Here is a 26,579-nt window from a genome sequence, read left to right on the forward strand (position 1 = left end):
TTTCATTTCTTAGTCATATTATTTCAGTCTTTTCTTTCTTTTACTCTGTCAAGTTTGCTAATAGTTTTTCAATTTTATTGACCCTTGTAAGGACCCAACTTCTTGTCCTGCTGTTAGTTTCATTTGTTTTTCTGTTTTCTATTCCATTTATTTAGCTTTGTAATTTCCTTTCTTGTAGAGGCTGTGATGTCTGCTTGCTGTTATTTTTCTATTTGTTGGATATTTGGGGTAAAGTTGCTGTTATGTGCAGTCGAGTCACTTGCAACCCATAGTGAACCTATGTGTAGCAGCTCTGAAACCTGCCCTGTCCTGTCAGTCTCACTAATTCCAACCCTCATTGCCCCATTCACTGCATCAATCCATCTCATAGGGGTCTTTCTCTCTCCTGCGCTGTTCCTCCACTCATCTGAGCATGTTGTCCTTCTCCAAGGACCAGTCTCTCTTGGCCACGTGCCCAAATCATGTGAGACAGAGCTTCAAAATCCTAGCCTCCAAGGAGAAACTTAGTTTCACCATCTCCAAGACAGATCATTTTGTTTTCTTGGCAGTCCACAGTATGTTCAAGATTCTGCCATCCTTAGTCATTGTCTAGTTCTCTGATGCATAGCAAGTAAAAGTAGCTGGTTTTATTGCTTTCATTTTTTTTCATGTTTGCTTATTATATGAACTAACCTCTAAGTACAACCTTTGTTGTATCCCAGAGGGTTTGTTTTCATTGATTTTAAGACATTTTTAATTTAATCTTTTTATTTCTTCTATTACTTGAGAGTAATTAAGGAAGCTGTTATTTAGCTTCCAGACAGATGGCTTTTTTTCCTTTATTCTCTTGTTAATTTCTAATTTTATAACATTGCAGTTTGAGAATATGCTTTGCAGTATTTCAATGCTTTTGATTTCTCAGTTTGCTTTGTGCCCTAACATGTGGTCAGTTCTGAAAAATGAACCATGTGTACTAGAAAAGAATATAAACTGGGTTTTATTGGGTGGAATACTCTGTGTTTGTCTATGAGATCAATTGAGTAATTTTATAATTTAGTTTGTCACATCTTTTTTAGGTTCCTTTCTAATTTTTCTTTCTTCCAGTGAGAGTGGTGTGTTGAAGCATCCTACTACTATTGTGGGGTTGGCTGTATCTTTTTTCCAAGTCTCTTAATGTTTGTTTTGTTTATCTTACAGCTCAATCACTGAGTGCATGGATATTAATTATGATCATGTCCTTTTGTTTAACTGTGCCTTTAAACATTTGATAGTGTCCTTCCTTGTCTCTTATGCTGGTTTTTACTCTGAAGTTTATTTATCGGAGATTAATATTGCCACTCCTATTTTCTATTAGTTGCATTTTGCTTGGTGTATTTCCCTCCCCCCCACCCTTTGATTTTCAGTCTTTCTTTTAATTTTTTAGATGTGTCTCTTACAGACAGCATACTGATAGAATGTATTAAAAAACCAAAAACCTATCAATATGCTGTCTATAAGAGACACCTATTAATTCTTTTTCTCTTAACTGGTGTGTTTAATCCATTCACATTCACTGTGATCATCAATATGTTAATCTTTATTATTAATTAATTCTTTATTATCTTATTGCTCATTACTCTGAACAATCCAGTTTTCTGTACTGTCTTTGTGTGAAGTATTCCTTTTAGTATTTCTTGTGGAGTTTGGTCTTCTTTTCATGAGTAACTTTAATTCCTACTATTTTTTATATTTGATAAGCAGTTTCACTGGATACAGGATTCTCCTTCACCAATTGTTTTCTTTCAGCCTTTTGTATTTGCCATTCCACTGTCTTCTTACATAACTTCTGCTGAGAAGTCAGAGCTTAATCCAAATTGGTTCTCTTTTGTAGGTAACTTTTTGTTTTCCTCAAAATGCTTCGAGTATTCTATCCTTGACTTTGGAAAATGTAACTGTATACTTCAATGTTTTTCTTTTGGAATCTATTCTGTTTGCTGTTTACTAAGTTCCTTGAAGGTATATTTTCTCATTTTTCATGATACCTGGAAAATGTTCTTGTAGTACTTCTAAAATTTTCTCAGTCCCCCTTTTTTTCCCTATTCCTGTCCTGGGATTTCAATCACATGTATGTTATCTCTCTGGATGGTAATCCACACAATACTTAGGACTTCTTCACTTCCTTTCATTTGTTTCTGCTTTTTTCCCTTTAGGTGATTAGTGTTGAGTCTTGTCTTCTCTCTCACTAATTCTGAGTTACATTTCTTTATTTGTATTCTTTTGGCACTCTTACATGTCAACATCTTCTGTTCCATTAGTGTTATTCTGGATTGCATTCTCATGTTTTTGAATGGCTTCTAGTATCCCATTGGTTGCATCCATTTTGTCTTGTGATGATTTTATTTCTTCTATCTCTTTGGTTGTAGCTTCAACTCTTTCTTCCCTCATTTGAAATTTCTTAAAATACTATTTCTCTGAATTTCACCTTGGAGTAGTTGTTCAGTTTTTCTGCCTCTGGGCTATTCATTGATTCTGTGGTCTGGTCTCTTTTCTCATGTGAAGTTTTATTTTCGTTTTGTTTTCTTTTGTAGAATTGGATGTTGTCTGCTGCTTCTGGAACAGTGTGGTAGGGTGGTTGTTGCATAGATTTTTCTTCTTTTTCTTCTTGGCATGTGTATGACAAATGTTGTGGTGTGTCCATGTAGATATCTGTTTGTTGTTCATGTAGTGTTGTTGTTGATAAAGAAATGAGGGTGGTGGTAGTTGTGGTCTGATGCTGGATAGCTGGTACACATGCTGCCTGTTGCTTTGTTGTTGTATGTGGGTACTCTAGTTCTATGTGATGTAAGGAAGGTGTTTAAGAGCACTTGCTGGTGAAGTTATCGGGTTATTGTCTTCTTTCTGTTGCCCTTTAGCAGAGGGAATCTTAGAAATTCTGCCCTGAATTTCCGGGACTGACTCTCTTTAGCTTTCTGTGCTTTAAGTCTGCCTGCCTCTAGATAACTCCCTGTGTTGGTAAGCCTTTTGAGGTATGGCTATAAAGGAGCACAGTTTAAAGTTTCTGGATTGACAGCTTCTATAGATGAACTCCACAGGAAAGGGACCTGGGAGCATACTCGTGGCAGCAGATGTGGCCTGAGGGTTTTAAAGTCAGTCTGTACCTGCTAATGTCCCATGAGATTGTGATCTGCGGCATAGTATCTTTCTCTATCTCTTTCCTCTCCAAATCCTAATTCTGACAAGAGGTACATGATAGATACTTGGGGAAGGTTGACTGTTGCAACTTGATGATGATGGCTCATGAAAGACTGAAAGCCTTGGATAATTTGAAGAGTAGAAGGGATTTATAACTTACAAATGTCTTCCTCTGGTGGATAAAGACCAAGTTTCTGTGCTAAACATAACAATGTTCATCATGAATTATACTTGACATTAAAAAACAAAAAAAAAATGCCTTTTCTTTGCCAATCTTTTCCTTCATAAAAGTCCTATTTCCAATCTGTTGTTATTAGGTATCATCCTGTCAACTATGGCTCAATGACCCTATAAACAAAAGACCTGACTGAACCTTGCTCTATCCTGTGCCATCCTCACCAGCTCTGATATACTTTAGCCCATTGTTACAGTCACTGTGTTGATCACTTTCACTGAGTATCATTCTCTATCTGACCCTCCACCTTTGGCACCATGTCTTTTTTCCAAGAACTGGTCTCTCCTGACCACTTTGCCAAAGTATGGGAGACAAAGTTTCATCTTGACTCTACGGACCACTCTGGTTGCCCTTAATCCAAGACAGACTTGTTTGTTCTTGTGGTAATCTTTGGAATACTCATTACTCTTCTCCAACATCATAATTCAAAGGTATCAATTCTTCCTCTATCACTTTATTCATTGACCAACTTTCACATGCACAAGAAGTAATTGAAAATATCATGGCTGAGTCAGGTTCACGCCAATCTTTGACATAATTGGTTTTAACAATTTGGAGAGGTCACTGACAATGTATTTTTGCCAGAACAGCATATCTTTTGATATGCTACCATGGGTGTTGATTGTGGATCCAAGTAAAAAGTAATCCTTGACAATTCCAGTCTTTTTTCCATGTATCATGATGTTGCCAATTAATCTTGTAGTGAGAATTTTTGTTTTGTTAGTGTTGAGATGTAAACCAAACTGAAGGATAATCTTTGATCTTCTGCAGCAAATGATTCAAGTCCTCTTCACTCTCAGCTAGCAAGGTTGTATTATTTGCAATAACACGGGGTGGGGGGTGATGAGTCTTTCTCTAATCTTGATGCCATATTCTTCTTCATATAGTTCAGTATCTCAAATAATTTGCTCCATATAGAGAATGACTAAGTATAGGGAAAGGATACAATCTTGACACACATCTTTCCTGATTTAAAACCATGCATTGCTTCCTTCTTCTGCTCAAATATCAGCTTTGTGGTCTACGTACAGATTTCACATGAGCCAATTAAATGTTCTGAGGTTACCATTTGTCTCAATGTTGTCCATAGTTTGTTACGATCCACCCAAACGCCTTTCACAGGCAATACAACATGAGCAAATTACAACAGAGCAGCAGCAGTCACAGCAGAGAACCAGAAACCTGACATGAGACAGAACTGACCTTGGAAATGCTAGCCCACAGAACCAGAGCCAACAGCCTTTTGTCCAAGTTTTTTGGAAGACTAGGGATCAGAGAAGAGGAGCATGCTAAGTGAGGAGGACTTGAAATACTTGCTGAAGGTGATCAAAGATACGGCACTCAATATGTATACCATCTCAACTTCAAGAAAACAAAAATTCTTACCTCTGGACTAATAGGCAACATCATGATAGATGGAAAAAGGAATGAAACGGTCAACAACTTCATCTTACTTGGATCCACAATCAACACCCTGGCACCAGCAGTCTCGAACTTAGGATATATATAGCACTGGGAAAGTCTGCAGTTAGGGACCTCTCTGTATTACTGAGAAATAATGATTTACGTTTAAGAATTAAGGTGTGTTTAACTCAGACCATGGTCTTTTCAATCACTTGCTATGCATTTGAGAGCTGGACAATGAATAAGGATGACAGCCTTTGAACTGTGGTGTTAGAAAAGAGCACTGAACATCCTATGGACTGCCAAAAGAGCAAACAAATATGTCTTGGAGGTAGTGTACGCAGAGTGCTCTTTGGAAGCAAAGATGATAAAGCTTTGCCTGACATGCTTCAAGCGTGTTGCTAGGAGCAACTATTGTTTGGAGAGGAACATGATGCTCAGAAAGGCAGAGAGTTGGGGGTGAAGGAGAGGAAGATCTTCAATCAGGTGGACTGACATAATGACTGCTGTAAAGGGCTCTAGTGTGTTAGGAAGTCTGAGGATATCACAGGATAGGACAAAGTTTAGATCTGTTGTTCACAGGGTTGCTATGGGTTGTACTCAACTTGATGGCACCTAATAAAAACAACAGAGCAGTAAGTTTGGTGTTGAAATTAATAGAGAGTGGTACAGAGGCATGGGGGACATGTCTGATCTCATGGAAATTGGTTTTGTGTTGTGGATGTTATTGACAGGGACAATTCCCCTTTGTGGAGCTGGTATAGGCCATCTCCCATAAGCCTCTTTTACAGCATCCCATCAGTTCCTGAAGCCTTATGGTTTGCCAATGCCTTCAGTATAGCTTAAACTTCTTCCCTCCCTACCAATGGTTCTAGATCATATGAAGAGGCTGCCCAAAATCCAGAAGAGAATGCCACCTGGCTGACACCTTGATTGTAATTTTATGAGACTGAGTAGAAAATACAGTTAAATCATACATGGATTCCTAACTGAAGAAAAGTGTAAATCAAGCTTCAAAGCTTGTGGTCATCTATCTGTAAGGAAGCAACGGGAAGCTGCCTCAGGGATTCACACTGTGGAGGTCCACAAGCATTAAAGGGGTTGTAAAGGAGCTTTGGTGGCTCCTACTAACCCCAAGGCATACAGTTAGAATCCACCAGCTGCTCTGAGGGAGAAAGATCTGCCTCCCAATCTCCTCCAGAGCAATTAACTGACTCTGAAAAATCTCCTAAAAAGTCAGCTATGATTTGGTTCGCACTCAGTGGTAAACAACAATAACAACAAGGAACCATTGGCTATTTTTGAGTGAAGATAGGCATGCTTCAGAAAGAGATTACAGGGGGAATGGAAACCTAGGAAACTCTGAAGAATGTTAAGGAAGGCTTTATTCTAGGAGAGGATTAGTGACTAAGACCTGGGTTAAACCCAGGCAACTTCTCTTCTATCCAATTAAAAAGAAAGAAAAAAGAAATGAGGGAGGGAGAGGGGAAAAGAAAATAGGAGGAAGCAAAGACCAAGTAATGACAGTCATATTTGAAAAAGCCTTACGATCCTCAGAGTCCCTGTTGCTAATTATAAATATTTACTCCTCCCAGAATTCCTGACCTCACAGAAAAACCTGCGTAAATAGCCCTGCTCCCTTACTGGAAAACCAGCCTGTTCGCGCACGCTCTACATTTTCTTGGCACAGGGTCAGGGCAGCAAGAAGGAACGGGATGATCTGCGAAGACTCACTTCCTGTTGGATCCTGGCAATTTCCCTCCCCGGCCTCCCATCATAAACCCTAAGACCCCTGAGCAAAGCCTCCTTCCCTGATTCCATCTGCAGGAGACAACGAAACCAAACAAACTCAGGAAGTGGCAAGAGGTTGGGAAGCGGAGGAAGTTCATGGCACAGAAGGAAGGAGGAAAGTGAATGCCCTGATGTTCAAGGCAGAGGGTGGGGGAGAGACAGAGATGAAGCTTGCTGCAGGACCACTGTGCGCCTCCTCTTTAAAATGTCCTGCTGGAGCTCTAAATCATAACTGGCACAAATAGTGGGGCAGGTCTCCTGGGACCATTCAAACGTTAACATTCATGATGATAAACAGCCCTAGAAAAGCTCTCTGTAAGCAAACTGGAACAAACAACCAATCTAAAGTTGTTGCTAAGGAAATAGTTGGGAGGGGGCCAAAGTCAGCCTAAGTAAGTGTCTAGAGAATTCTTTTTTTTCACTTTTAAAACCAGAGAGGACACGACCAGGACTTACCTGTAGATGACGCCATGTTGGTGGAGGAACATGAGGGCCGAGGTGACCTCCGCAGCATAGAACCGGGAGCGAGGCTCATCGAATTTTCGAGAGCGTTGAATCTGAAACATGAGGTCTCCACCGTTGACATATTCCATGACAAAAAAGAGGCGGTCCTGAAAGGAGATAGAAAATGCCACTCAGATCCCTGTCCATGCAAGCACGACTATTGTAAGCCTTAAGAGAGCTAGAATCTGAGGGACAAAAAGGCACACACACACAAAAAAATTAAATAAAAATTTTAAAAAAAGGTAGATCCTGGTAGTACATAAGTAAAAGGAAAAAATAAATTATATCAATGAGGCTGTAAAATGCTACACTAGAATCTTTACTTCTGAGCGAAATAGGAGTATAGAAGAAGAAAAAAATTGACAGAAAAGAGACCTACATCCTTGTCTGATTTCTGTCCCTGACTTGGTGTTGTCCAAGAAGGCCCCTTCCCATTCACAACCATAGATCCTAATCTCTGGAATCTGAGAAAATGACCTTAGATTGGAAAAACAAACCAAAAAAGACTTTGCAAAAGAAATGAAAATGTTTTAGAGGAAGGTTGGGGGAGAGGCGGAGTGGATGGTAGTGTAGTGTGTTAAGGATTGCTCTGCCAACCTAAACGTCAGAGGTTCAAATTCATCAGCTTGTAGAAGAAAAATGGGCAATTTCTTCCCATAAAGATTTACAGCCTTAAACCTGATTGAAGGTAGGAATTGACTCAAAGGCAGTGCTGTTGTTTTGGGGATGGTTGGTTTGTTATTTGGTTTTGTTTTGGTTTTCTCCTTCCCCAAGGGTGGTCCTTAAATATAATGACAAGTATCCAAATAAGAGGAAGTTTGAGGGAAGGAAATTTCACTGCATAAAAGAGGCCAAAGCAGTATGACTATAAAGAGACTGTTAGTGATTAGTCCACAAGTTCTAGTACCACTAGAAGCTGGAAAAGACAAAGAAGTGGTTCTCTCCCAGAGGGAACAGAGTCTTGCTGCACTGGAGTATGCCTTTCCAATGACAGGCCCAACCAGCTCATTTCTTTAACACTGCCTTATTCTCCCTGAGTGAAAGCACTGGTGGTTCAGGAGTAAGTGGAGTGTTTGCCTTCCATGGGGGTGACCTCGGCTCAATTCTTGGCTAATGTTCCTCAAGTCCAATCATCACTCATCTTCAGTGGAGGTTTGTGTGTTGTTATGACAACAGCATTTGGTGGAGTTTCCGGTCTAAGATGGACCAGAGGAAGACAGATAGACAATCTACTTCTGAAATTAAGCCAGTGAAAACCCTGTGGGTCAGTGTGGTCAGCTCTGCAGCAGTCGTGGGGCTAGTGCAGGACTAGCCTGAGCAGCATTATGTTCTCAGCACGCAGAGTTTCCATGAGTCAGTGCTCACTTGATAGCCACAAACAACTTTCTAGCTAAATGACACAATCAGAAACCAGCGCTGACACCATCATACTAAGTCTCCCACCTGGGACTTGTTTTTTAGCAAAAATGTATGATGTCTTTGGCTATGTTTTAAAAAATCCAAATCTCTGAAGAGAAATCACTCCTTTGGTTGCTTTTAATTCTATATAATTCTATAAAACTAGATGCATAAACCAGCTTTTAAAGATGCAGCTTAGGAGGGAGGAAGAAGCCTTCTCAACTCCCCTGCTTATTGACCAGGGGAAAGCAGGCAAGTGATTTCCTTTCTGTTTATTTTTCTTATCTGTAAAAATGAAGATGGTAACATGATTTGGCTTACAGTTTTTTGATGAGGATTAAATTATGCATTAAAATGCCTGTTTGGCTCATAAATGGAACTCTGTAAAGATAATGTACTAATATGATTAGTGGCAGAGTTGTAATAGTTATTTATTATCACCATTGGGCCTTTCTTTTTCTTGTCCTCTCAACATTCCTCCCTGGCTGCCACCTCCTCATTCAAAGACTTTTCCCCTTGGCTTCTAGTTCTTAGTTGTTTCTCTGTTGTTGTCAGATCCCCCACTCTCCCCGCCCCTTCCTCTTGCAAGCTTCTCCTCCCCTAGGCCAGTAAGTATCAGATCCCACATGGCTAGTTTAGGCCTCTCTTCTTCTTTTTCAGAGACATTGAATGATGTCATCTGCACACAGCATCTAACACACTTCTCTACACAGGTGACTCACACACATCTCCCTCCAACCAGAGCTTTCCTCCACACTCTAGTCTCCTTTACCCAACTGTGTTTCTGACATCTCTTCTGACATGCCCCAAAGGTACTTGAATCAAACATGTTCAAAACAGAATTCATAATCTTCCCCTAACAAATTGGTCCTTTTCCAGGGTTGCATGTCTTAGGGAAGAGATTCACCATCAGCCAATTATACATACCACAGACCTGGATGGCATTCCAAATCCCTCCTTCTCCCTCACCTCTCACATCCATCACCAAGTTGAACAGCTTTTACCTACTGTATATTTGCACCCTTATCTCTGTGCCTATACTACTGTTGTAGTAGGTGGTGCTGGGCTGCAATCAAAGGTCAGCTGTAAGGTAACCCACTAGCCACTCAGGAGGAGAAAGATGGGGCAGTGTGCTCCTATTAAGACTTGCAGTCTTGGAAACCCAGTGGAGGCAGTTTTACTCCTTTCCACACGGTCACCAAGGGTAAGAGTTGACTTGATGGCCTGAGTCTGGTTTAGGTTTGATCTTCTCCATCTCTGCTACCATCATTATTGCCACTGTGGCCCAGCCCACTATCATCTTTTGTCTAGGTTCTTTTAAATGCCTTTGTACCAGTCTTTATACCCCCTCCCATTTACTGAGTGGCCCCTCTCTTATTAAAAAGTAGATCTGATTGTTACATGCCTCTTTTCTTCCTCTTGATTAGCTGTTTCATTACTTTAAAAGGTTCTTGTTACATTTGGAATGAATAGGAAACTCTCTAATATATCTATAAGATCTGACTCTACTTGTTGTTATGTGCCATCAAGTTGCCTGTAACTCATAGCGACCCTGTGTACATTAGCTCTGAAGCCTGCCCTATCCTGAGCCAATATAATCATCTCCAATGATTCAGACCCAATCCCATTTCTCTCTGGTCATTGAGTCAATTCTTCTCATCCTGGGACTTCTCCTGCACTGTCTCTCTACCCTTCCAAGCATGATGTCCTTCTCCAGGGACTGGTTCCTCTTGAACATGTATTCAAAGTATAAGAGATGGAGCTTTAAATTCTTTGCCCCTGGGGACCAGTTTGGTTTCACTCTCTCCAAGATGAACCTGTTTGTTCTTTGGCAATCTATAGTATGTTCAATATTCTTCTCCAGCACCAAAACCCAAAGGCATCAATCCTTCTTCTATCATCCATATTTGTTGTCCAGTGCTCTGATGCATTGCAAGTAATTGCGAAGACACTATGGCCTAGATTTGGTGCACCTTAGTCTCTAGACTGATATCATTGCTCTTCAGTACTCTAGCAAGGTCCCTGACAGCAGATTTTCTCAATGCAACTCTTTTTTCCTGTCTGCTGGAGGAGCCAAGAGTGTTGACTGTGGAACCAAGCAAACTAAAGTTATCAACAATCTTAATCTCTTCTCTGTCTGTCATGAAGCTGCCAATTGGCCCAGTGGTAAGAATCTTTGTTTTTTTAATGTTGATCTTGAATCCACATTGAAGATTACAGTTCTTGACCTTCTGCAGCAAACACCTCAATATCTTCCTCGGTTTCAGCAAGCAAGCATAACACAGATTGTTGATGAGGTTTCCTCCATTCCTGATGCCACCTTCCTCCTCCCAAAGTCATCTTTTTTTTTTTCCAATTTCTCCTTGCTCTCTCTGCCTAAGAGGGAGCTCTAGTAGCCTAGTGGTTAGAATTTGAGCTGCAATCCCCAAAGTATGCGATATGAACCCCTCAGCTGCTCTGCTAGAGAAGAATGGGCAATCTCGTTCCATGAAATACACTGCCTCTGAAAACATGCTGGAGGGTCATCTAGGGTCAGTTCCAACTCTATGGCACACAACAAAAATCACTACCTAGGAAGCAAATTTCCTCTTATCCCAGGGCTTCTGCTCATGCTGCTTCCTCTGCTTAGAATACTTTTTTTCTTCCCCTTTTGTCTGGTTAATTTTTCTTCATCCTTTAGTTCTTGTGTTCATGAAACTTGGAGACTTCTGGTAGAGAAAAGCATAACTTCCTTATCCAAATAACACCTTTATTGTGCTGGATGTTACAACAGGGATGTTATAATAGAGGTGATTTGTTGTCATTTGCCATAATATTGGCCCATAATGACCTGTGATCCCATGAACCATGGGATGAAATCCTACCCTGTCCTGTGCCATCCCACAAGCTGACTTTTCAGAAGTAGCTCTCCAGGTCTTTATTTTGTGATCTCATTGGGTGGGTTCAAACTACCAACCATGAGATTATATTGTTGTTGCTGCTGTTAGGCTTTGTCACATTGAGGAGGACTCAGCAACCCTATGAACAGCATTCCTGAGCCCTGTTTTTTCCTGTGACATCCCTGACATAATAGAGCTCATGCTACTGTCTCTGTGTCAATCTGTCTCACCAAGGTTTATCCTCTCTTTCCAAGTATGTTGTTCCTTCCCAAGGAAAAGCCTCTCCTCGTAACATGTTCAAAGTATGTGAAATAAAGTCTTACCATTCTTGTCTATAAGGAGCATTCTAGTGGCTATTCATTCTCCAAGATATGTATGCTTGTTCTTTGGGCTATCTATATAATAGTACTCTCTTCCAACACACCTCAAAGGCATCAATTTTTCTTCTATCTTCCTTATTCACTGTGCCGCTCTTAGGTGCACAGCAGGTGACTGAAAAGATCACAGCTTGAATCAGGTGCACCTTGGTGTTTAAACTGATATTATGACTCTTCAGGACTTTGGAGAGGTCCCTGACAACAGACTGTCCCAATGCAATATATCACTGGATCTCCTGACTGCTGGTAGAAAGGGTGTTGATTACAGATCCAAGTAAATTGAAACTGTAGACAACATTAATCCTCTACTCCATCTATCTTGATTTTGCCTTTTGGTCCTTTTTGTCTTCCTGATGCTAAGATGCAATCAGATCTTCCTTGCTTTGAGCAATTAAGGTTGTGTTATCTGGATAATGCAGGTTGTGGATGAGCCTTTCTGCAATGTTGATGCCACCATTTTTCTTTATAAAGTTAAGCTTCTAGAATGGTTTGCTCAGGATGCAAATTGAATAGTCATGGGAAAAGGCTACAGCCTTGATGTGTACCTTTCTTGATTTCAAACAATTTCCTTGCTCTGTTCGGACAACAGCTTCTTGTTCTAAATATAGGTTTCACATGAGTACAACTAAATGTTCTGGAATTCCAATTCTCAACATTAACCATAGTTTTTTGCTGTCAAGCACAAACCATTTAAAAGATTCATGCACCAAAAAAAAATATTACTGGAGTACTATAAAAGCAAATTTGAATCAAAACGTGTTACAACATTTACATCTACATATTCTCACTGTTTAGCAAGTTAGATAAGAGTCCACCTGTGGGCCTAGGGCCTGCAGAACTTGCAGACAGCACCTGTTCCAAATATCTGTTACAAGTGTCTTTATTGACCACTCAGTATTGGGTTACAACTTTACAGAGTTCTCTTTTCCTAAGGATAGATGTGTTCTCCTCTCAGCAAGATTGTAAGTCCTTTGAAGAGCACACTGGCTGAAAATTTCACCCCTAAGAACTGTTTATAAATGCACCCATCTGATATTCACTCCACGTGACGGGAGAGGGAAGTTAGAAGATTAGTTATAGTAGTTGGGATGCAGGCAGCCCAGCATGGCAATCTCCTGTGTGTTTCCGAGCAGAACTGTGCTCCCTAGGGTTTTCAGTGACTGACATTATGGACATTACAGACACAGACCACCACACCTTTCTCCCAGGAAGCCTACCTCTTCCTAACTTTCACTTAGCAGCTAACCATGTTAACTATGCGACACAAGGCCTCAGAGGCAGCATCCTTGCTGAATATATGAATCTTGAACACTCACCACAGACAAAAAGTCTAGTTAATGGACAATTCTATTATTCATCTCACTTTAAGTTATTTTAATTTTAACCCATTCTGAACTTCCATTTTAACCTGCTTTCTATCCAGTATTCAATGTGCATGCATGGCCTTAAAGCACAGTCAATCCTTTCTATATAAGGGCATTTTAAAGCCAGGTACGTTTTTCCTCTCCTGAGTGAGTCAAGTTGGTTTCTGGCCTCCACTTCTAACACCTCTGAGAAGTATGTTTTGATGCAGAGTGAGAACCTCAAGTCATTCTGGGAACTGCTTAATTACATAAACTGAAATCAAAAGAAAGCTGGCAAACCCAGCGGCTCCTCCTTAATCCCCTCTTGGCATCGGTAGAAAACAAAGCAAAACAAAAAACCAACTTCCTGGTAAAGTAAGCAAATATGTTTTCTGAGGTAATCAAAGATTTTAAAAGCCTTATTCCACAACCTCCTCCCTTAATCTCACATGAATGCCTGAAGAGTTATGGTCTTGTGATAGCAAGTAAAATAATAAAATTAGGAAAGAGAGATTATGTGTCATGGCCATTTAGAGTAAGAATAGTCAATAATAATGACCTCCAAGCCGGAAGGGCCAAACTGTGTTTGAAATTCCCATTGGGCTCTGTTTCTCAGAGGACTAACCTTTCCTGCCTTTGAAGGGAACACTGGACCCACCCTGCTCATCTTTCAAGGTGTGATGGATAGCCAGAGGCTTCCTCTCAGCAGCACTCTTTGTCCTTCCAATGGGTTTGTTTGGACATACATTCTCCATCATTTGTTAGCTGTTTACATGTGCAAAGATTCTATCACTTTTGAATCAAATTTACATGAGTGATCAACAAAAGATTGGCTGGAGACCAGTTAGCTTTTGATGAGTGATTCCTCCAGAGAAACACTGAAGGGGATCACAGGTCCTTGTTTCCTGCTCTCTAACTTCTTTATTCTCATATTTATGTTATTTAACTTATAAACTAAATAGGCATTTTTCTGAGTGCCCAGCCCTGAGTTTGGTGCCTGGAGAACAAGGAAGATGACACAAATCAAAGTGTTGGCCTCCAAGACCTCAACTTGGATGCAGAAAGTCAAATAAGGTGAAGTAATTGTTATATCATTATGGGTGAATGCTACTGTAGCAGGTCAGGTGTGAAGCCTAGGTACCTGGCTCATATGTAGTTAGTCTCTCTAGAGCTTCAGTCAATAGTCATTTGACCTGCTAACCTCACCTCTCTAACAGTGTGAATCCAACAGTCATTCTGAAGGAGAAAGACGGGCAGTCTCCTCTCACACAATTTATAGTGTCAGAAACCCAATGGAGAGTCAGCTATGAACTGGTTCTGACTCAGCTGCAGTGAGTTGGGTTTTTCAGAGCGAATCACAGTCGCTGAGTGCCACACTTGGCTCTCACAGAAAGGTTGGCTCTTCTAGAGTGGCTCAGGAGACAAGCCTAGAGATCTACTTCCCTCAAATCAGCCACTAAAACTCCTGAGAACAACAATTCTAGTCTGACACACATAGGATTGCCCTGAGTCAGATTTTAATTGATGACAACTGGCTAGAGAATAACCATCTACAATCTAGACCTTAACACTTACAGAGAGCACACTAAGAAACAGCTACAGAAGAACTCTTTTTATGTTTTCTACAGCACTACTGGTGCTATGCAAATAATTTGAGAATCTTGACTATATAAAGAAAAATGTGGCATCAGTATTGAGGGAAGACGTGTTAACAATCTGCATTATGTAGATGACATAGCCTCGTTGGGTCAAAGTTTAGTGAATGGCTTGCTGCAGAAGATCAAAGACTACAGCCTTCAATATTGATTTTATCTCAACATTGAGACAGCAGAAATCTTCACTGGACCAGTAAGCAACATCATGATAGATGAGAAAAGTAGTCAAAGGTTTCATTTTACTTGGATCCACAATCAACATCAGTGTTAACAGCAGTCAAATATCAAAAAGCATACTGTATTGTGGAAATGTGCTGTCAAGGATATCTCCAAAATTCTAAAGAGAAACAATCTCATTTTCAAGACTAAGGTGTTACTGATCTTTGCTATGATAACAATCGTTTCTTCTGTATCTGAAAGTTGGACAACGAATTAGGATGATTTAAGAAGAACTGACGCCTTTGAATAGTGGTATTTGAATTGTGGAGATGAGTACTGAATATCCCATGGACTGCCAAAAGAACAAAGAAGTCGGCCTGTCTTGGAGAATGTGCAACCAGGATGCTCCTGAGAAGCAAGGATGGTAAAACTTCACGACACACTTAGGGCATGTTGTCAAGAGGGGCCAGTTGTTTGAAAAAGACATCATGCTGGGAAAGGTGGAGGGTCAGAGAAAGAGAGGAGGACCCTCACCAAGACGGATCCACGCAGCGACTTTAATAATGGGCTTGAGCTTATCAGAGACGGTGAGGATGACACGGATAGCGTAAGGGTCAGATCTGTTGTTCATAGCGTCATTATGAGTTGTACTTGACCTGATGGTACTTAATAACGGCAACAAAGGAATGTGGCAAACATAAATCTGAGTTTGAGGAAAGGTCGTACAAGGTCATTCCACCTCATACCAGGAGAGGCAGGAGGAGAAGTTCTGGCAAGATAGGACCATGGCCCTGAAGGACAGAAGGGAGCAGAAATAATATTGTATGTGGAAATGAGACGGGTAATGGTAAGCCAGTAGGAAAGCTGGCTATCTATGAAACAGTGCATAAAGTCTGGGTGTAGGTAGATGTGTATAGGTAGAAAGGAGTTAGAGAAGATCTAAAAATATATCTGACCAGTAAAGAACCCTAGAAATCCAAGTAAAATGGCATGAATAATTCTGATGAGGAAAAACCATTCTGGAGGTAGAGTTCAGGATGAATTAGAGGGAGGTAACTTAGGTTTGTACATTTCCTCCATAGTTCCAGCACCCTAAATGCTTCACTAATGTTTGAAAACAGCAACTCCCCCTCTTTCCCATTACACTTCGTTCACGGAGCCTAAAGGATCTCAGGTGGCCCTGTGGTTAAGGCATTCGGCTAACATAAAGCTCTGCAGTTCAAAGTCACCAGCTCCTCTGTAGGACAAAGGCGGTTCCTTCAGGAAAGCCTTCGGAACCTTATGGGAGTTTCTACTCTGTCCTGTATGGTTGCTGTGAGCCCGAGTCTATAAACGGGAGTCAACTTGATAGCAACAACATTCGGTTTTGGTAAGGAAAGCAAAAATCCAACCACTTTGGAAATGTAACCGAATCAACTTGATTTCCCTATTTCTGAAGGTTAAGCCACAAAGAAAGCACAGACATCATTACAGTAAACTAGAACCAGTAAATAAAGAATGGGACTTTCCGGCTTTTAAACAGACATACTATGTTTGGACTATCAGCAGAGCCGAGCTTAACTGGCGTTTACAGACACAGACGGGCATAGCCTTTGAGAACACTCTCAGGCATACACCCCCTGGCAGTCTAATTGTTGGGCAGAGCTGTTTAGGAGAGCCTTTCTAACTTTACTTTATACTGCTCTTCAATTACAAGATGGTTTTCAGACCACAGCTCTCTCTTAGTTTTCTCCTGTGAAGGGATCATAATAAACACCTCAAGGACAGAAAGCCAGCGATAAGTTCACGTCATGTGCAATGTCTAGTTGCTTCTGCCTCATAGCAACCTGTTAGGTCAGAGCAGACTGTGCCATGGAGTTTTCTAGGCTGTTATATTTATGTTCAGCGAGCCAGAACTTCCCTCCCAGCAGTGGCTTGTAGCAGCTGAGTGCTTCATTCTTATGCCATCACCTCTCCTTTCACAGCTCATGAACACACCTAACATGTGCTGCTTAACCCAGCAGAGTGTCTTCAGAGTACTGTAGGCAATTGTACAATATTTGAAGGTAAATATAAAGTCACGCCACTCAGGGACATGTTGAGGCTTTAAGTTGTGTTATCTTCTGAGTCGTTTTTAATATTCAAATCAACAGATGGACTTTTGAGTTGTGAGGAGCTTCATGAAATTTATTTTCCACATGGCATGATTTAGGCTGTATCATCTAAAAGGTCTTAGCTGTAGATAAGTCTTGTTCCTTGAGCCCAAATTTTTAAGTTAAAGTGAAGAGTTAGCTAGCATCTAATGGCTTCTGTTGACCACCACCCCTTTTTCTCTTGTTGTTGTTGTTTTCATGTGCCATCGAGTCGCTTGCGACTCACAGCGACCCTATGTACAACAGCCCAAAACCCTGCTCTGTCCTGTGCCAATCTCACTGTCTCCAACACAACTACCCTGATTACCCCAGTAACGGAATCAATCCACCTCATCGAGGGTCTTCCTCTCCTGTGCTGTCCCTCCATGCTCCCAAACATGATGTCCTTCTCCAGGGACTGGTATCTTCTTGCAATATGTCCAAAGTATGTCAGACGAAGCTTCAAAATCCTTGCCTCCAATGAGCAGCGTGGTTTAATCCTCTCTAGGATGAACCAGTTCAACACCATAGCTCAAAGGCATCAATTCTCCTTCTATCCTCCCTAGTCATTGTCCAACTCTCTGACACAGAGCAAGTGATTACAAAGACCACGGCTGGTATCAGGTGCACCTTAGTCTCCAGAGCAACACCATTGCTCTTCAATACTTTGGTGAGGTCTCTAACAAAAGACTTTCCCATCCCAATACATCTTTTAATTTTCTGGCTGCTGGTGCCAAGGGTATTGACTGTTGTGCCAAGCAAACTAAAGCTGTTTACAATCTCAATCTCTTCATCATTCATCCTGATGCTGCCAATTGGCCCAGTGGTGAGAATCTTCATCTTCTTAATATTGAGCTTCAATCATTTTGAAGGCTGCAGTCCTTGACCCTCTGCAGCAAGTGCTTCAGGTCCTCCTCAGTTTCAACAAGCATGGTTTTGTCATTTCCATAACACAAATTGTTGATAAATTTTCCTCCAATCTTGATGCCACACTTCTTTCATACAGCCCAGCCTCCTGCATAATCTGTTCTGCATATAGGTTGAAAAGGTATGGAGATAGGGCACATTCTTGGCATATACCCTTCCCAATTTTGAAACTTGCAGTGTTTCCTTGCTCTGTTCTGACGACTGCCTCTCCAAGCTAACCGTGTGTTTTTTGAAGGAAGAATGAATAATAAAGAAAAAGAATCATTTCTCTTACTGAAGACTTGCCAGTCAACTTAAATAATAATTAGTAGTGATGTAAAAGTTTTCTATTTTTATTTTTATACAGTGATTTAAAGTTTTATGTTATATATAACACATATTTAGGAAGAAAAATTTGCCACCCATTTCCAATATATAAAACCCTTCAAAAACCCTATATACAATAGAGCACACTTAAGTATAGACTAACAGATAAGGCAACTGAGGCTGAGCCCTCAAATTTGGAAGCACAGAGGAGGCAGAACAGTTGTAAGCAGAAACTAATGATTGGAATATGGAACATGAGAAGTATGACTATAGGACTTGGCCAGGAGGACCAGTCCTTGGATAAGGACACCATGCTCGGAAGGGTGGAGGGACGACAGTGCAGGAGAAGATGACCATGGATGAGATGGATTGACACAGTTACTGGGGGTAATGGGAGTAAGTGTGTTGGAATCAGTGAGACTGGCTCAGGACAGGGCAGGCTTCAGAGCTGCTATGCATAGGGTTGCTATGAGTTGCAGGTGACTCGATGTCATTTAACAACAACAACATACATATTCCATGTTGCATATTATATGTCATTTATATCATATGCAGCCCATCAGGTGAGATCCATGTGTAAACTCATCGTTTATGTCCTCCAGAATCCAACTGCTCCAAGGTGCACCTGATTTAGGCCATAGTCTTTCAGATCATTTGCTATGCTATAAGAATTGACGCCTTTGAGCTGTGGTGTTGGAGAAAAGCACCGAACATCCCATGGACAGCCAGAAGAATGAACAGATATGTCTTGGAGAGGGTGCACCCAGAATGCTCTTTTGAGGCCAGAATGATGATACTTTGCCTCACATACTTTGGACATGTTGCTCAGAGCGGCTTTTCCTTTGAGAAGGACATGATGCTAGGAAGGGTGGAGGGTCAGTGAAGAAGAGGAAGACCCTCAAGCAGGTGGACTGACATGGTGACTGCCACAATGGACTCATGTGTTGGGTAGTGTGAGGATGGCACAGGATAGATCTTTTGTTCATAGGGTTGCTATGAGTCACACTCGACTCAACAGCAACTAACAACAGCATATTATATATGGAATTCCAAAATACCTAATTCAAATCCCCCAGCTATTTTATGGATAAAGATGGAAAATCTTCCATGTGATTTCCTGTCCCTGAAAACCAGCTGGAGAGCCAGCTATGAGTCAGTTTTGACTCAACAATATATAACAACAACAATATACCATTTTATAGAATTTTTCTAAATTTTTCTAATTTAGACTATTATGGCTTTGTTATTGTTGAGTGCCATCGAGGTGGTGTCAACTCACAGCTGACCTCCAGTGGGATTTTTAGAGGCAGCAAATCACATAAGAGGAGACTGACTACCCAGTCTCTTCTGAGCAGTTGGTGGATTCGAAAAGTGTGCCTTCAGGATTGCAGTGCAGCTTCTTACTCCATAGGGTTTTCAGTGACTAATTTTTGGAAGCAGATCACCTGGCTTTTCTTCCGAGGTGCCTCTGGATGGGCTTAAACCTCCACTTCATTTAGCAGCCAAGTGCAAACATTTGAACCACCCAAGGATACATTTCTGGTCATTATCAGGTGGGGCTGACTCCATGGAAGCTGGTTACTGGTTAACACTGTTTAAAATATAAAAACAAAAATAACTCAAAAGGATAATTTTCTCATCTTCCTGGGAATCATAAATAACCTAGAAGTCATAGAGGGCTGAGACCACCTTACTTTTGGCTCCAAAGGATATTTCTATTTCCTTGTGGCCAAAGAGTCTCATACATGGCCTGCTGGTTAAGAATGTATAAGCTTCTTTAATGACTAGGGATGACAGAAGGAGAATTGATGCCTTTGAGCTGTGGTGCTGGAGAAGAGTATTGAATATACCATGGACTGCTAGGAGAAGAAACAGGTTTGCCCTGGAGAGGGTTAAACAATGCTGCTCATTGGAGGCAAGGATGCTGAAGCTTCGTCTGACATACTTTGGACATGTCACAAGGAGGGACCAATCTTTGGGGAGGGACATCATGCTTGGGAGGGTGGAGGGACAGTGCAAGAGAGGAAGGCTCTGGATGAGATAGATTGATTCAATGACTGGAGTAATTGGTGAGTGTATGTTAGAGACAATAAGGTTGGCTCAGGATAGAGCAGGTTTCAGAGTTGTTGTACATAGTGCTGTGAGTCAGAGTTGACTCATGGCACATAACAACAATGACAACAATGTACATCTGATATTTGTTTCTGATGGCTTAAAACTGTGATTATTTAATTTGACCTAATAGGATGCCCAGAGTTTAAAGTAGCCTAAAGCTGAATCAGACGGACCTGCAAATATTATCTGCATCTGATTAGAGCTCTATGTAACTCAGGGAACAACTGCAAACCACTGCCAACCTGCCTTTCACACTGCCATCTGTGTGTGAAAGGCAGGAGTAGGGGAAGAATTGGTTCCAATCACCAGAGAACACTTTCCCGTTATGGGGTCAATAGCATCTTATAAAAAAAATAGGTTTGTAGACCTGACAGACCAGGATGAGTGGAATCTCTCCGAAACAGCCTACATCTCAGTGCTCCTATTCACAGAGCACTTTCCTGGGATGTCAGCAGCATCTAAAATTACTCATCAACAGCGTGCCATTATTTTCCTCTTTGGAAATGACAGAGTGAAGAGAGTTTGGACATCAACACGTGGAGGGAAGAGCCTTGTGGCACTACAGACCTTGTTGGTGCCATTGCCTCAAGGCCATGCATGCTTCGGCTGACCTCATGTTCTCCTGGCCTCTTCCCGGCTTTACCTCAGTGGCAGCTTTCCTCATTAAGGGTCACTACTGGGACATAACATTCTATCACTTCACTGTCACCTGGACTCCAGAAAAGTAGCAAGGCTTTTGTAACCTTGTTCCTAGGTCATCTGCCCAACTCAGTGCTCCGGTCATGGCCTGTGGTGTGGCCCCGGCCTACTATGAATCTGGTCTGTCCAATCTAGGTAAACCAATGAGATAATGACAGAAGCCAAAACCTACTTTTGGTGCTACCAGAATATCATATAAGCAGAAAGAAAAACTACCGCTCATTGAGGACCAGTGTCAACAGTCAGGCAGTATGAAGCCCAAGTTACAGGCTTACAGAATGTTCTCATAAGCGTGCTTAAACATAAGAATAAGAGTATTCGCGCCACTTCTCACCTTTAAAGATGGTTATGATTTAAAAGAAAAAAAACAATAAAATATATCAATAGATGTTAGTAAGGATATGGAGAAAATGGAATCTGGTGGAATTGTAAGATGGTTCAGCCTCTGTGGAAAACAATTTGCATGGGTCTCAAAGGATTAAACATACAATTATCATATGATCCAGTATAGCCACTCCTAATTATATAACGAAAAGAGCTGAAAGCAGGAATGCAAACATACTTACATACCAATATTCGTCACAGCATTATGCACAATATTCAAAGCTTGGAAACAGCATAAATGTTTATCAACAGATTAATAGCTAAGCATAATGTGGTATAAACATACAACAGCACAGTTGTTGCTGACGTCCTTACTTGCTTTTAAAAGTACCCTGACTCACGATGCACCATCATAAAGTGAAATGAAGTCCATACACGCGGATAAGCCCTAAAACAACATTATGCTGAGTGAAATAAGTCAGTCACAAAAGAGCATATGTTACATGGTCCCACTCACATGAAATATCCAGAATAGGCAAATGCATAGGGAGCAAAGTAGATCAGTTGTTACTCAAGGTTGGGAGGAAGAAATATAAGGACTTTCTGCTTAGGAGACACTGAAACTACCACTAAGAATAATGGGGAAATTGGAAATGGATAAAGTGAAGGCTGAACAAGACGATGAATATGATCAGTGACATTGGATTTTATGCATTAAGATGTTAACATGACAAATGTTTTGGAGAGATGCATGTCTTCCATGAGGAAACAAAGTGTTCTGTGTCCTTGTTCTAATCCTACTTCCAGTGCTGAGGAAAGACTCACGCGGAAGTCTTGCCCTTTACAAATGCTCTTCCGATGAGCTCAGGCTGTTCCTCACAACACAATGCAGACAGCACTGGACTCTAATTGTTTTCCATGTATACACCTTCCTGTGTCCCCAGCAGGAAGTAAACAAACAGAGAAAAATCAAAACAGCAACAGCAGCAACAGGATTGGCCTGAGCCAGAACTGCCAGCTCCAAGCACAGCAGTGTCAGGCATGAGAACGTCGTGGAAGTAAGAACTCAAGCATAGCTTTTGAAAAGGTGTTTCTTTTTTCTGTTGGGTACAGGAAATGACAAGGTGAGCTCTGCAGTTCTGAGAATCAGTAGTGAACAGGATGGTACAGAGATGATGCCACTAGCTACGAGGGGCAGCTGAAGGAGAGAGAAATGGTGGGTTTCAAAAGGTTTGGTCTTGGAGGAGCGTAACAGTCCAAACTGAATGAATAAACTATCAAACAAAAGGAATAAACTCTATGAAACTCTATTAAAAGATGGGAAGTACTTACAGAAACTTTTATTTGATATCTACATGGAATAAAGAAAAGTACAATAAAAAATAGTACAATAGTTACAATGGAAAAATCTGTTTTCAGGGACCTCTCCAAAGTAAAGGAGCATGATGTCAGTTTAAAGACTAAGGTGTGCCTGATTCATGTTATGATATTTTCAGTCACTTGTTAAACATCAAAGAGGTAGACAATAGATAAGGATTACAGAAGAAGAATCAAGGCCTTTAAGTTGTGGTGATGGAGAAGAGTCCTAAATACTCCATGGACTTCCAAAAGAATAAGCATAATTGTCTTGAGGAAACTGTAGTCACAGTGTTCCGTAGAGACAAGAAAGGTGAGACTTTGTCTCTCATGCTTGGGGCATGTTGTTAGGAGAGGCTTTTCCTTGGAAAGAGACACTATGCTTGGCAAGGTGGAGGGTCACACTGACATTGACTGACACAGTCACTGCAGAAATAGGCTCAAGTATATCAGAGATGAAGCTGATGTTATAGGATAAGATAGTGTTCAGATCTGTTGTTCAGAGGGTCACTATCAGTCATTCTAGATTTGACAACACATGACAGCAATAGTTTAAAAAAAAGATGTAACAATTGCTACATGGAAAGCATTTGACCTGTTTTACTGTAAAACACCCAAAGAGACAAGTGAGTAGAGAGACTCTATAATGTGGGCCTTTATTACGGTCTAGGAAAGGCTTCTGAAAGTCTAACCTCCTGCCCAACATTAGTTTTGTTGTGTTGTGAGCTCTCTCCAATGAGAGTTTCATTATTAGTTAGAAGAACAATTTACAGAACTCCTTTGTTAACTGAGAGGCTGGCTGAGCAACAGAATTATTCAGGAGCATTTTAAAGCATCCCAATTCCCAGGCCCCTCCCTCAGTGCTTCTAACTCTGGAGTGGGTTCTGGGAATACGCATTATTTTTGCTTTCTTCAGAGGGAGAAAAGATGCCTTTGGATCATGGTGTTGGAAAAGAGTACTGAAGATCCCAGAGACTATCAACTGAACAAACCAGTCTGTCTTGAAGAAAATGCAATCAGGGTGCTTCTTAGAGGCAAGGATGTTGAAAACTTGTCTCACAAACTTTAGGCATGTTGTCAGAAAATGCCAATTCTTGGAAAAAGACATCATGCTGGGAAAGGTGGAGAATCTGGGGAATAAGACCCTCCACAAGATGACTGACACAGTGAATCTAACAACAGGCTCGAGACGGAGGAGGATAGGGCAAGGTTCTGATCTGTCTTTCCCAGGGTCTCTGTGAGTCAGTGGCACCTAACAGCTGGAAGCTCCTGACAATTTTTAAGGCTGGAAAGCAACTGGTCTAGGTACTAGGTACCTGCTGACGTGCTTTGGAATATCAAGATTTGCTGATTCCATAGCATTTTGTTCGGCATCTTTCTTGATAATTTCACGTATTTGTAAATTCAACTCTCATTCACTCGTTTATTTATAGCTATACCATGGACTGCTAGGAGAACAAACAAGTTTGTCATGGAGAGAAAGAAGCCAGGCTCATCCTTGGAGGCAAGGATTCTGAAGCTCCGTCTGACGTCCTTTGGACATGTTGCAAGGAGGGATCAGTCCTTGCAGAGGGATGTCATGCTTTAGAGGGTGGGAGGACAGGGCAGGAGTGGAAGAACCTCGATGAGGTGGATTGATTCAGTGACTGGGGTCATGGGGGTAGGTGTGTCGAAGACAATAAGATTGGCACAGGATAGAGCAGGGTTTAGGGCAGTTGTACACGGTCACTATGAGTTGCAGGCATCTTAACAGCACTTAACTACAACAACAATCATCTAGTCAGTTTTCAGAAATTGTAAATCACATTGGAAGACATTGCCCATCATTCTCCTGCTTTTACTGTGGATCCAAACCATCTGCCTTTGGGTTGGCAACCAAATCCTTACCCACTAGGTTACAAAGATCACCTACTGCATACATTTAACTAGGGTGTACATTCATCTAGGGTGTACCTTCTAAGTGCAATGGTTTCTAACCTCGTCCAGCATGGCACATGGACAAAAAAGTGCATCCCCACCCAAACCACGGCTCTTTGACACCAGGTTGAACTCTGGGAATTCTAAGGTCCTGTCTTCTGCCTCTGGCTGTTCCCTACAATGTTAACACCAGGCTAAGTTCATCTAAACCATTCCCATAATGCACCAATAAAGCACTTAATTGTGCACCTGATACTATGTGTGTTTTCTCAACAGTGGAGCCAGATGCAGTCAAGTCAGTGGCCTGAAATTCCTACCTGTGGCTAGAGAGCTGTGTTTTCACTAAATAGTTGTTGTCTTTCCCTTTCTATCAATCCTACCTGCTTGGCTTTTAGTCCAAAGACATGTTGTTGGATTCTTATGGTTAGCTGCCCGAAACCAAGTAAGCCATTTCATAATGGCAGGAAAGCGTGACTGATCTCTCCACTGTGTTAAATCTCCTTCCACATCCTTTAATAAAGCTAAAATTAAAGTACTTTAATCTGGGAGAAATTGGCAACTTGGAAGGAATACACTAGCATACTCACACAGCCCAATCCTGTCAATTCTGAGCACTTGATTACACTGTTAAAATCTTAAGTGGCAGGCAGGCTTGGTTGTGGAAGGAGAAGCGAAGAGGATTTCCATACCACTTCACTAATACTTTCATCTGATGACAGATAGAGCATGAAAGGGATGTTTTTACTATTAAATTCTCTGATCTCCATTTTTCCAGTCAGTATTACTTTGAACATTGAGCAGTGTGATGAGATAAGCTTATAAATATTTGCTATAATAGCACCGGGTCCTCTACAAAGAATTGTTTAAATATTGTGCTATTGTAAGAAGGTGCTAGATTTTGGCATGTGATTCTTTACAAAAATACACATGCACAGACTCCAAACAACACCATCAAGCAGAGGAGCATGTAGAAGCAGAACAAAACCAGTCTGTGTTTAATCTGTTCACAAACTTATTGTTTTTCACTACCTGGAAAGGTGGTAATGGAGACAAGGCAAATGAAAGACTCAGGACTGGGTCAGCATTCTGGAACAGACCCAGGACCAAGAATTCACACAGCACACTGGTCAACAATCTGCAAAAGTTCACTATGTAAATAGAATTGCTAAGGCTATGAAGAAAAGATTTTTTAAAAACCCAACAAAAGACAACTTAGGAGCTCCAGTCCCTAAACGGAAATAGTTTCTGACTTCACCGCGGTCAGCCCTTGTGTGGAACACTGTCTCTGTCTCACATTGTCTAATTCTTCTTGTCATCATTCTCATTTGCATGGTCTTCACCCACTCACTGCTGGCTCATGGCTGCCGCACCAGCAGGTGTTTGGAAGGTTATAAATAGCATGGGAGAAGCCTGTCCACCTTTCCCCCGAGAGAGCCACCGGTGGATTCACACTGTCAGAGAGGAGCCACCTTTGGGCTTGAAATGCAGCCTTAGAAGCAAGGATGGTAAAATTTTGTCTCACATACTTTGGGCATGTTCCAATCCTTGGAAAAAGACCCAGGAAGGTTGAGAGTCTGCAGAAGAGAGTAAGACCCTCAAAAAGATGGAATGATTCAGTGACTGTGTCAGTGGGCTCGAGTGTGTCAGGGACGATGAGGGTAGCAGAGGATAGGGCAAGGTTAGGATCTTTTCTTCATAGGTCACTATGAGCTGTAGTCAACTTGACAGCACCTGACAACAACAACGTGCCAGCTCCATCGTAAAGTGGTCTAAAGCTCAGCAGCCTGTCTGGGTGTCAGCTCTCGCTCAGCTTCTTAATGGCTACGTAACTTTGGACAAATTGATCCATTATTTCCTTATCTGTAAAATCAATTGTAGCTACACTGATGACTGCATGAAAATTAAAACAGATAATCCTTGTTGAGATTC

General features: G+C 41.2%; 1 protein-coding gene across 1 annotated transcript in view; it reads right to left on the reverse strand.

Annotated features, from left to right (window-relative positions):
* PRKCE (protein kinase C, epsilon) overlaps window positions 1-26,579 on the reverse strand; it is a 762,004-nt gene that overhangs the window by 150,618 nt on the left and 584,807 nt on the right. The window contains exon 11 of the mRNA XM_006882308.1: window positions 7,037-7,191. Within this exon, the coding sequence (XP_006882370.1) occupies window positions 7,037-7,191 (155 nt within the window). The remainder of the gene's footprint in view (window positions 1-7,036; window positions 7,192-26,579) is intronic.

Source organism: Elephantulus edwardii, unplaced genomic scaffold (assembly GCF_000299155.1).
Source record: "Elephantulus edwardii isolate Elephantulus edwardi_28Jun2011 unplaced genomic scaffold, EleEdw1.0 scaffold00019, whole genome shotgun sequence".
Classification (NCBI taxonomy): Eukaryota; Metazoa; Chordata; class Mammalia; order Macroscelidea; family Macroscelididae; genus Elephantulus; species Elephantulus edwardii.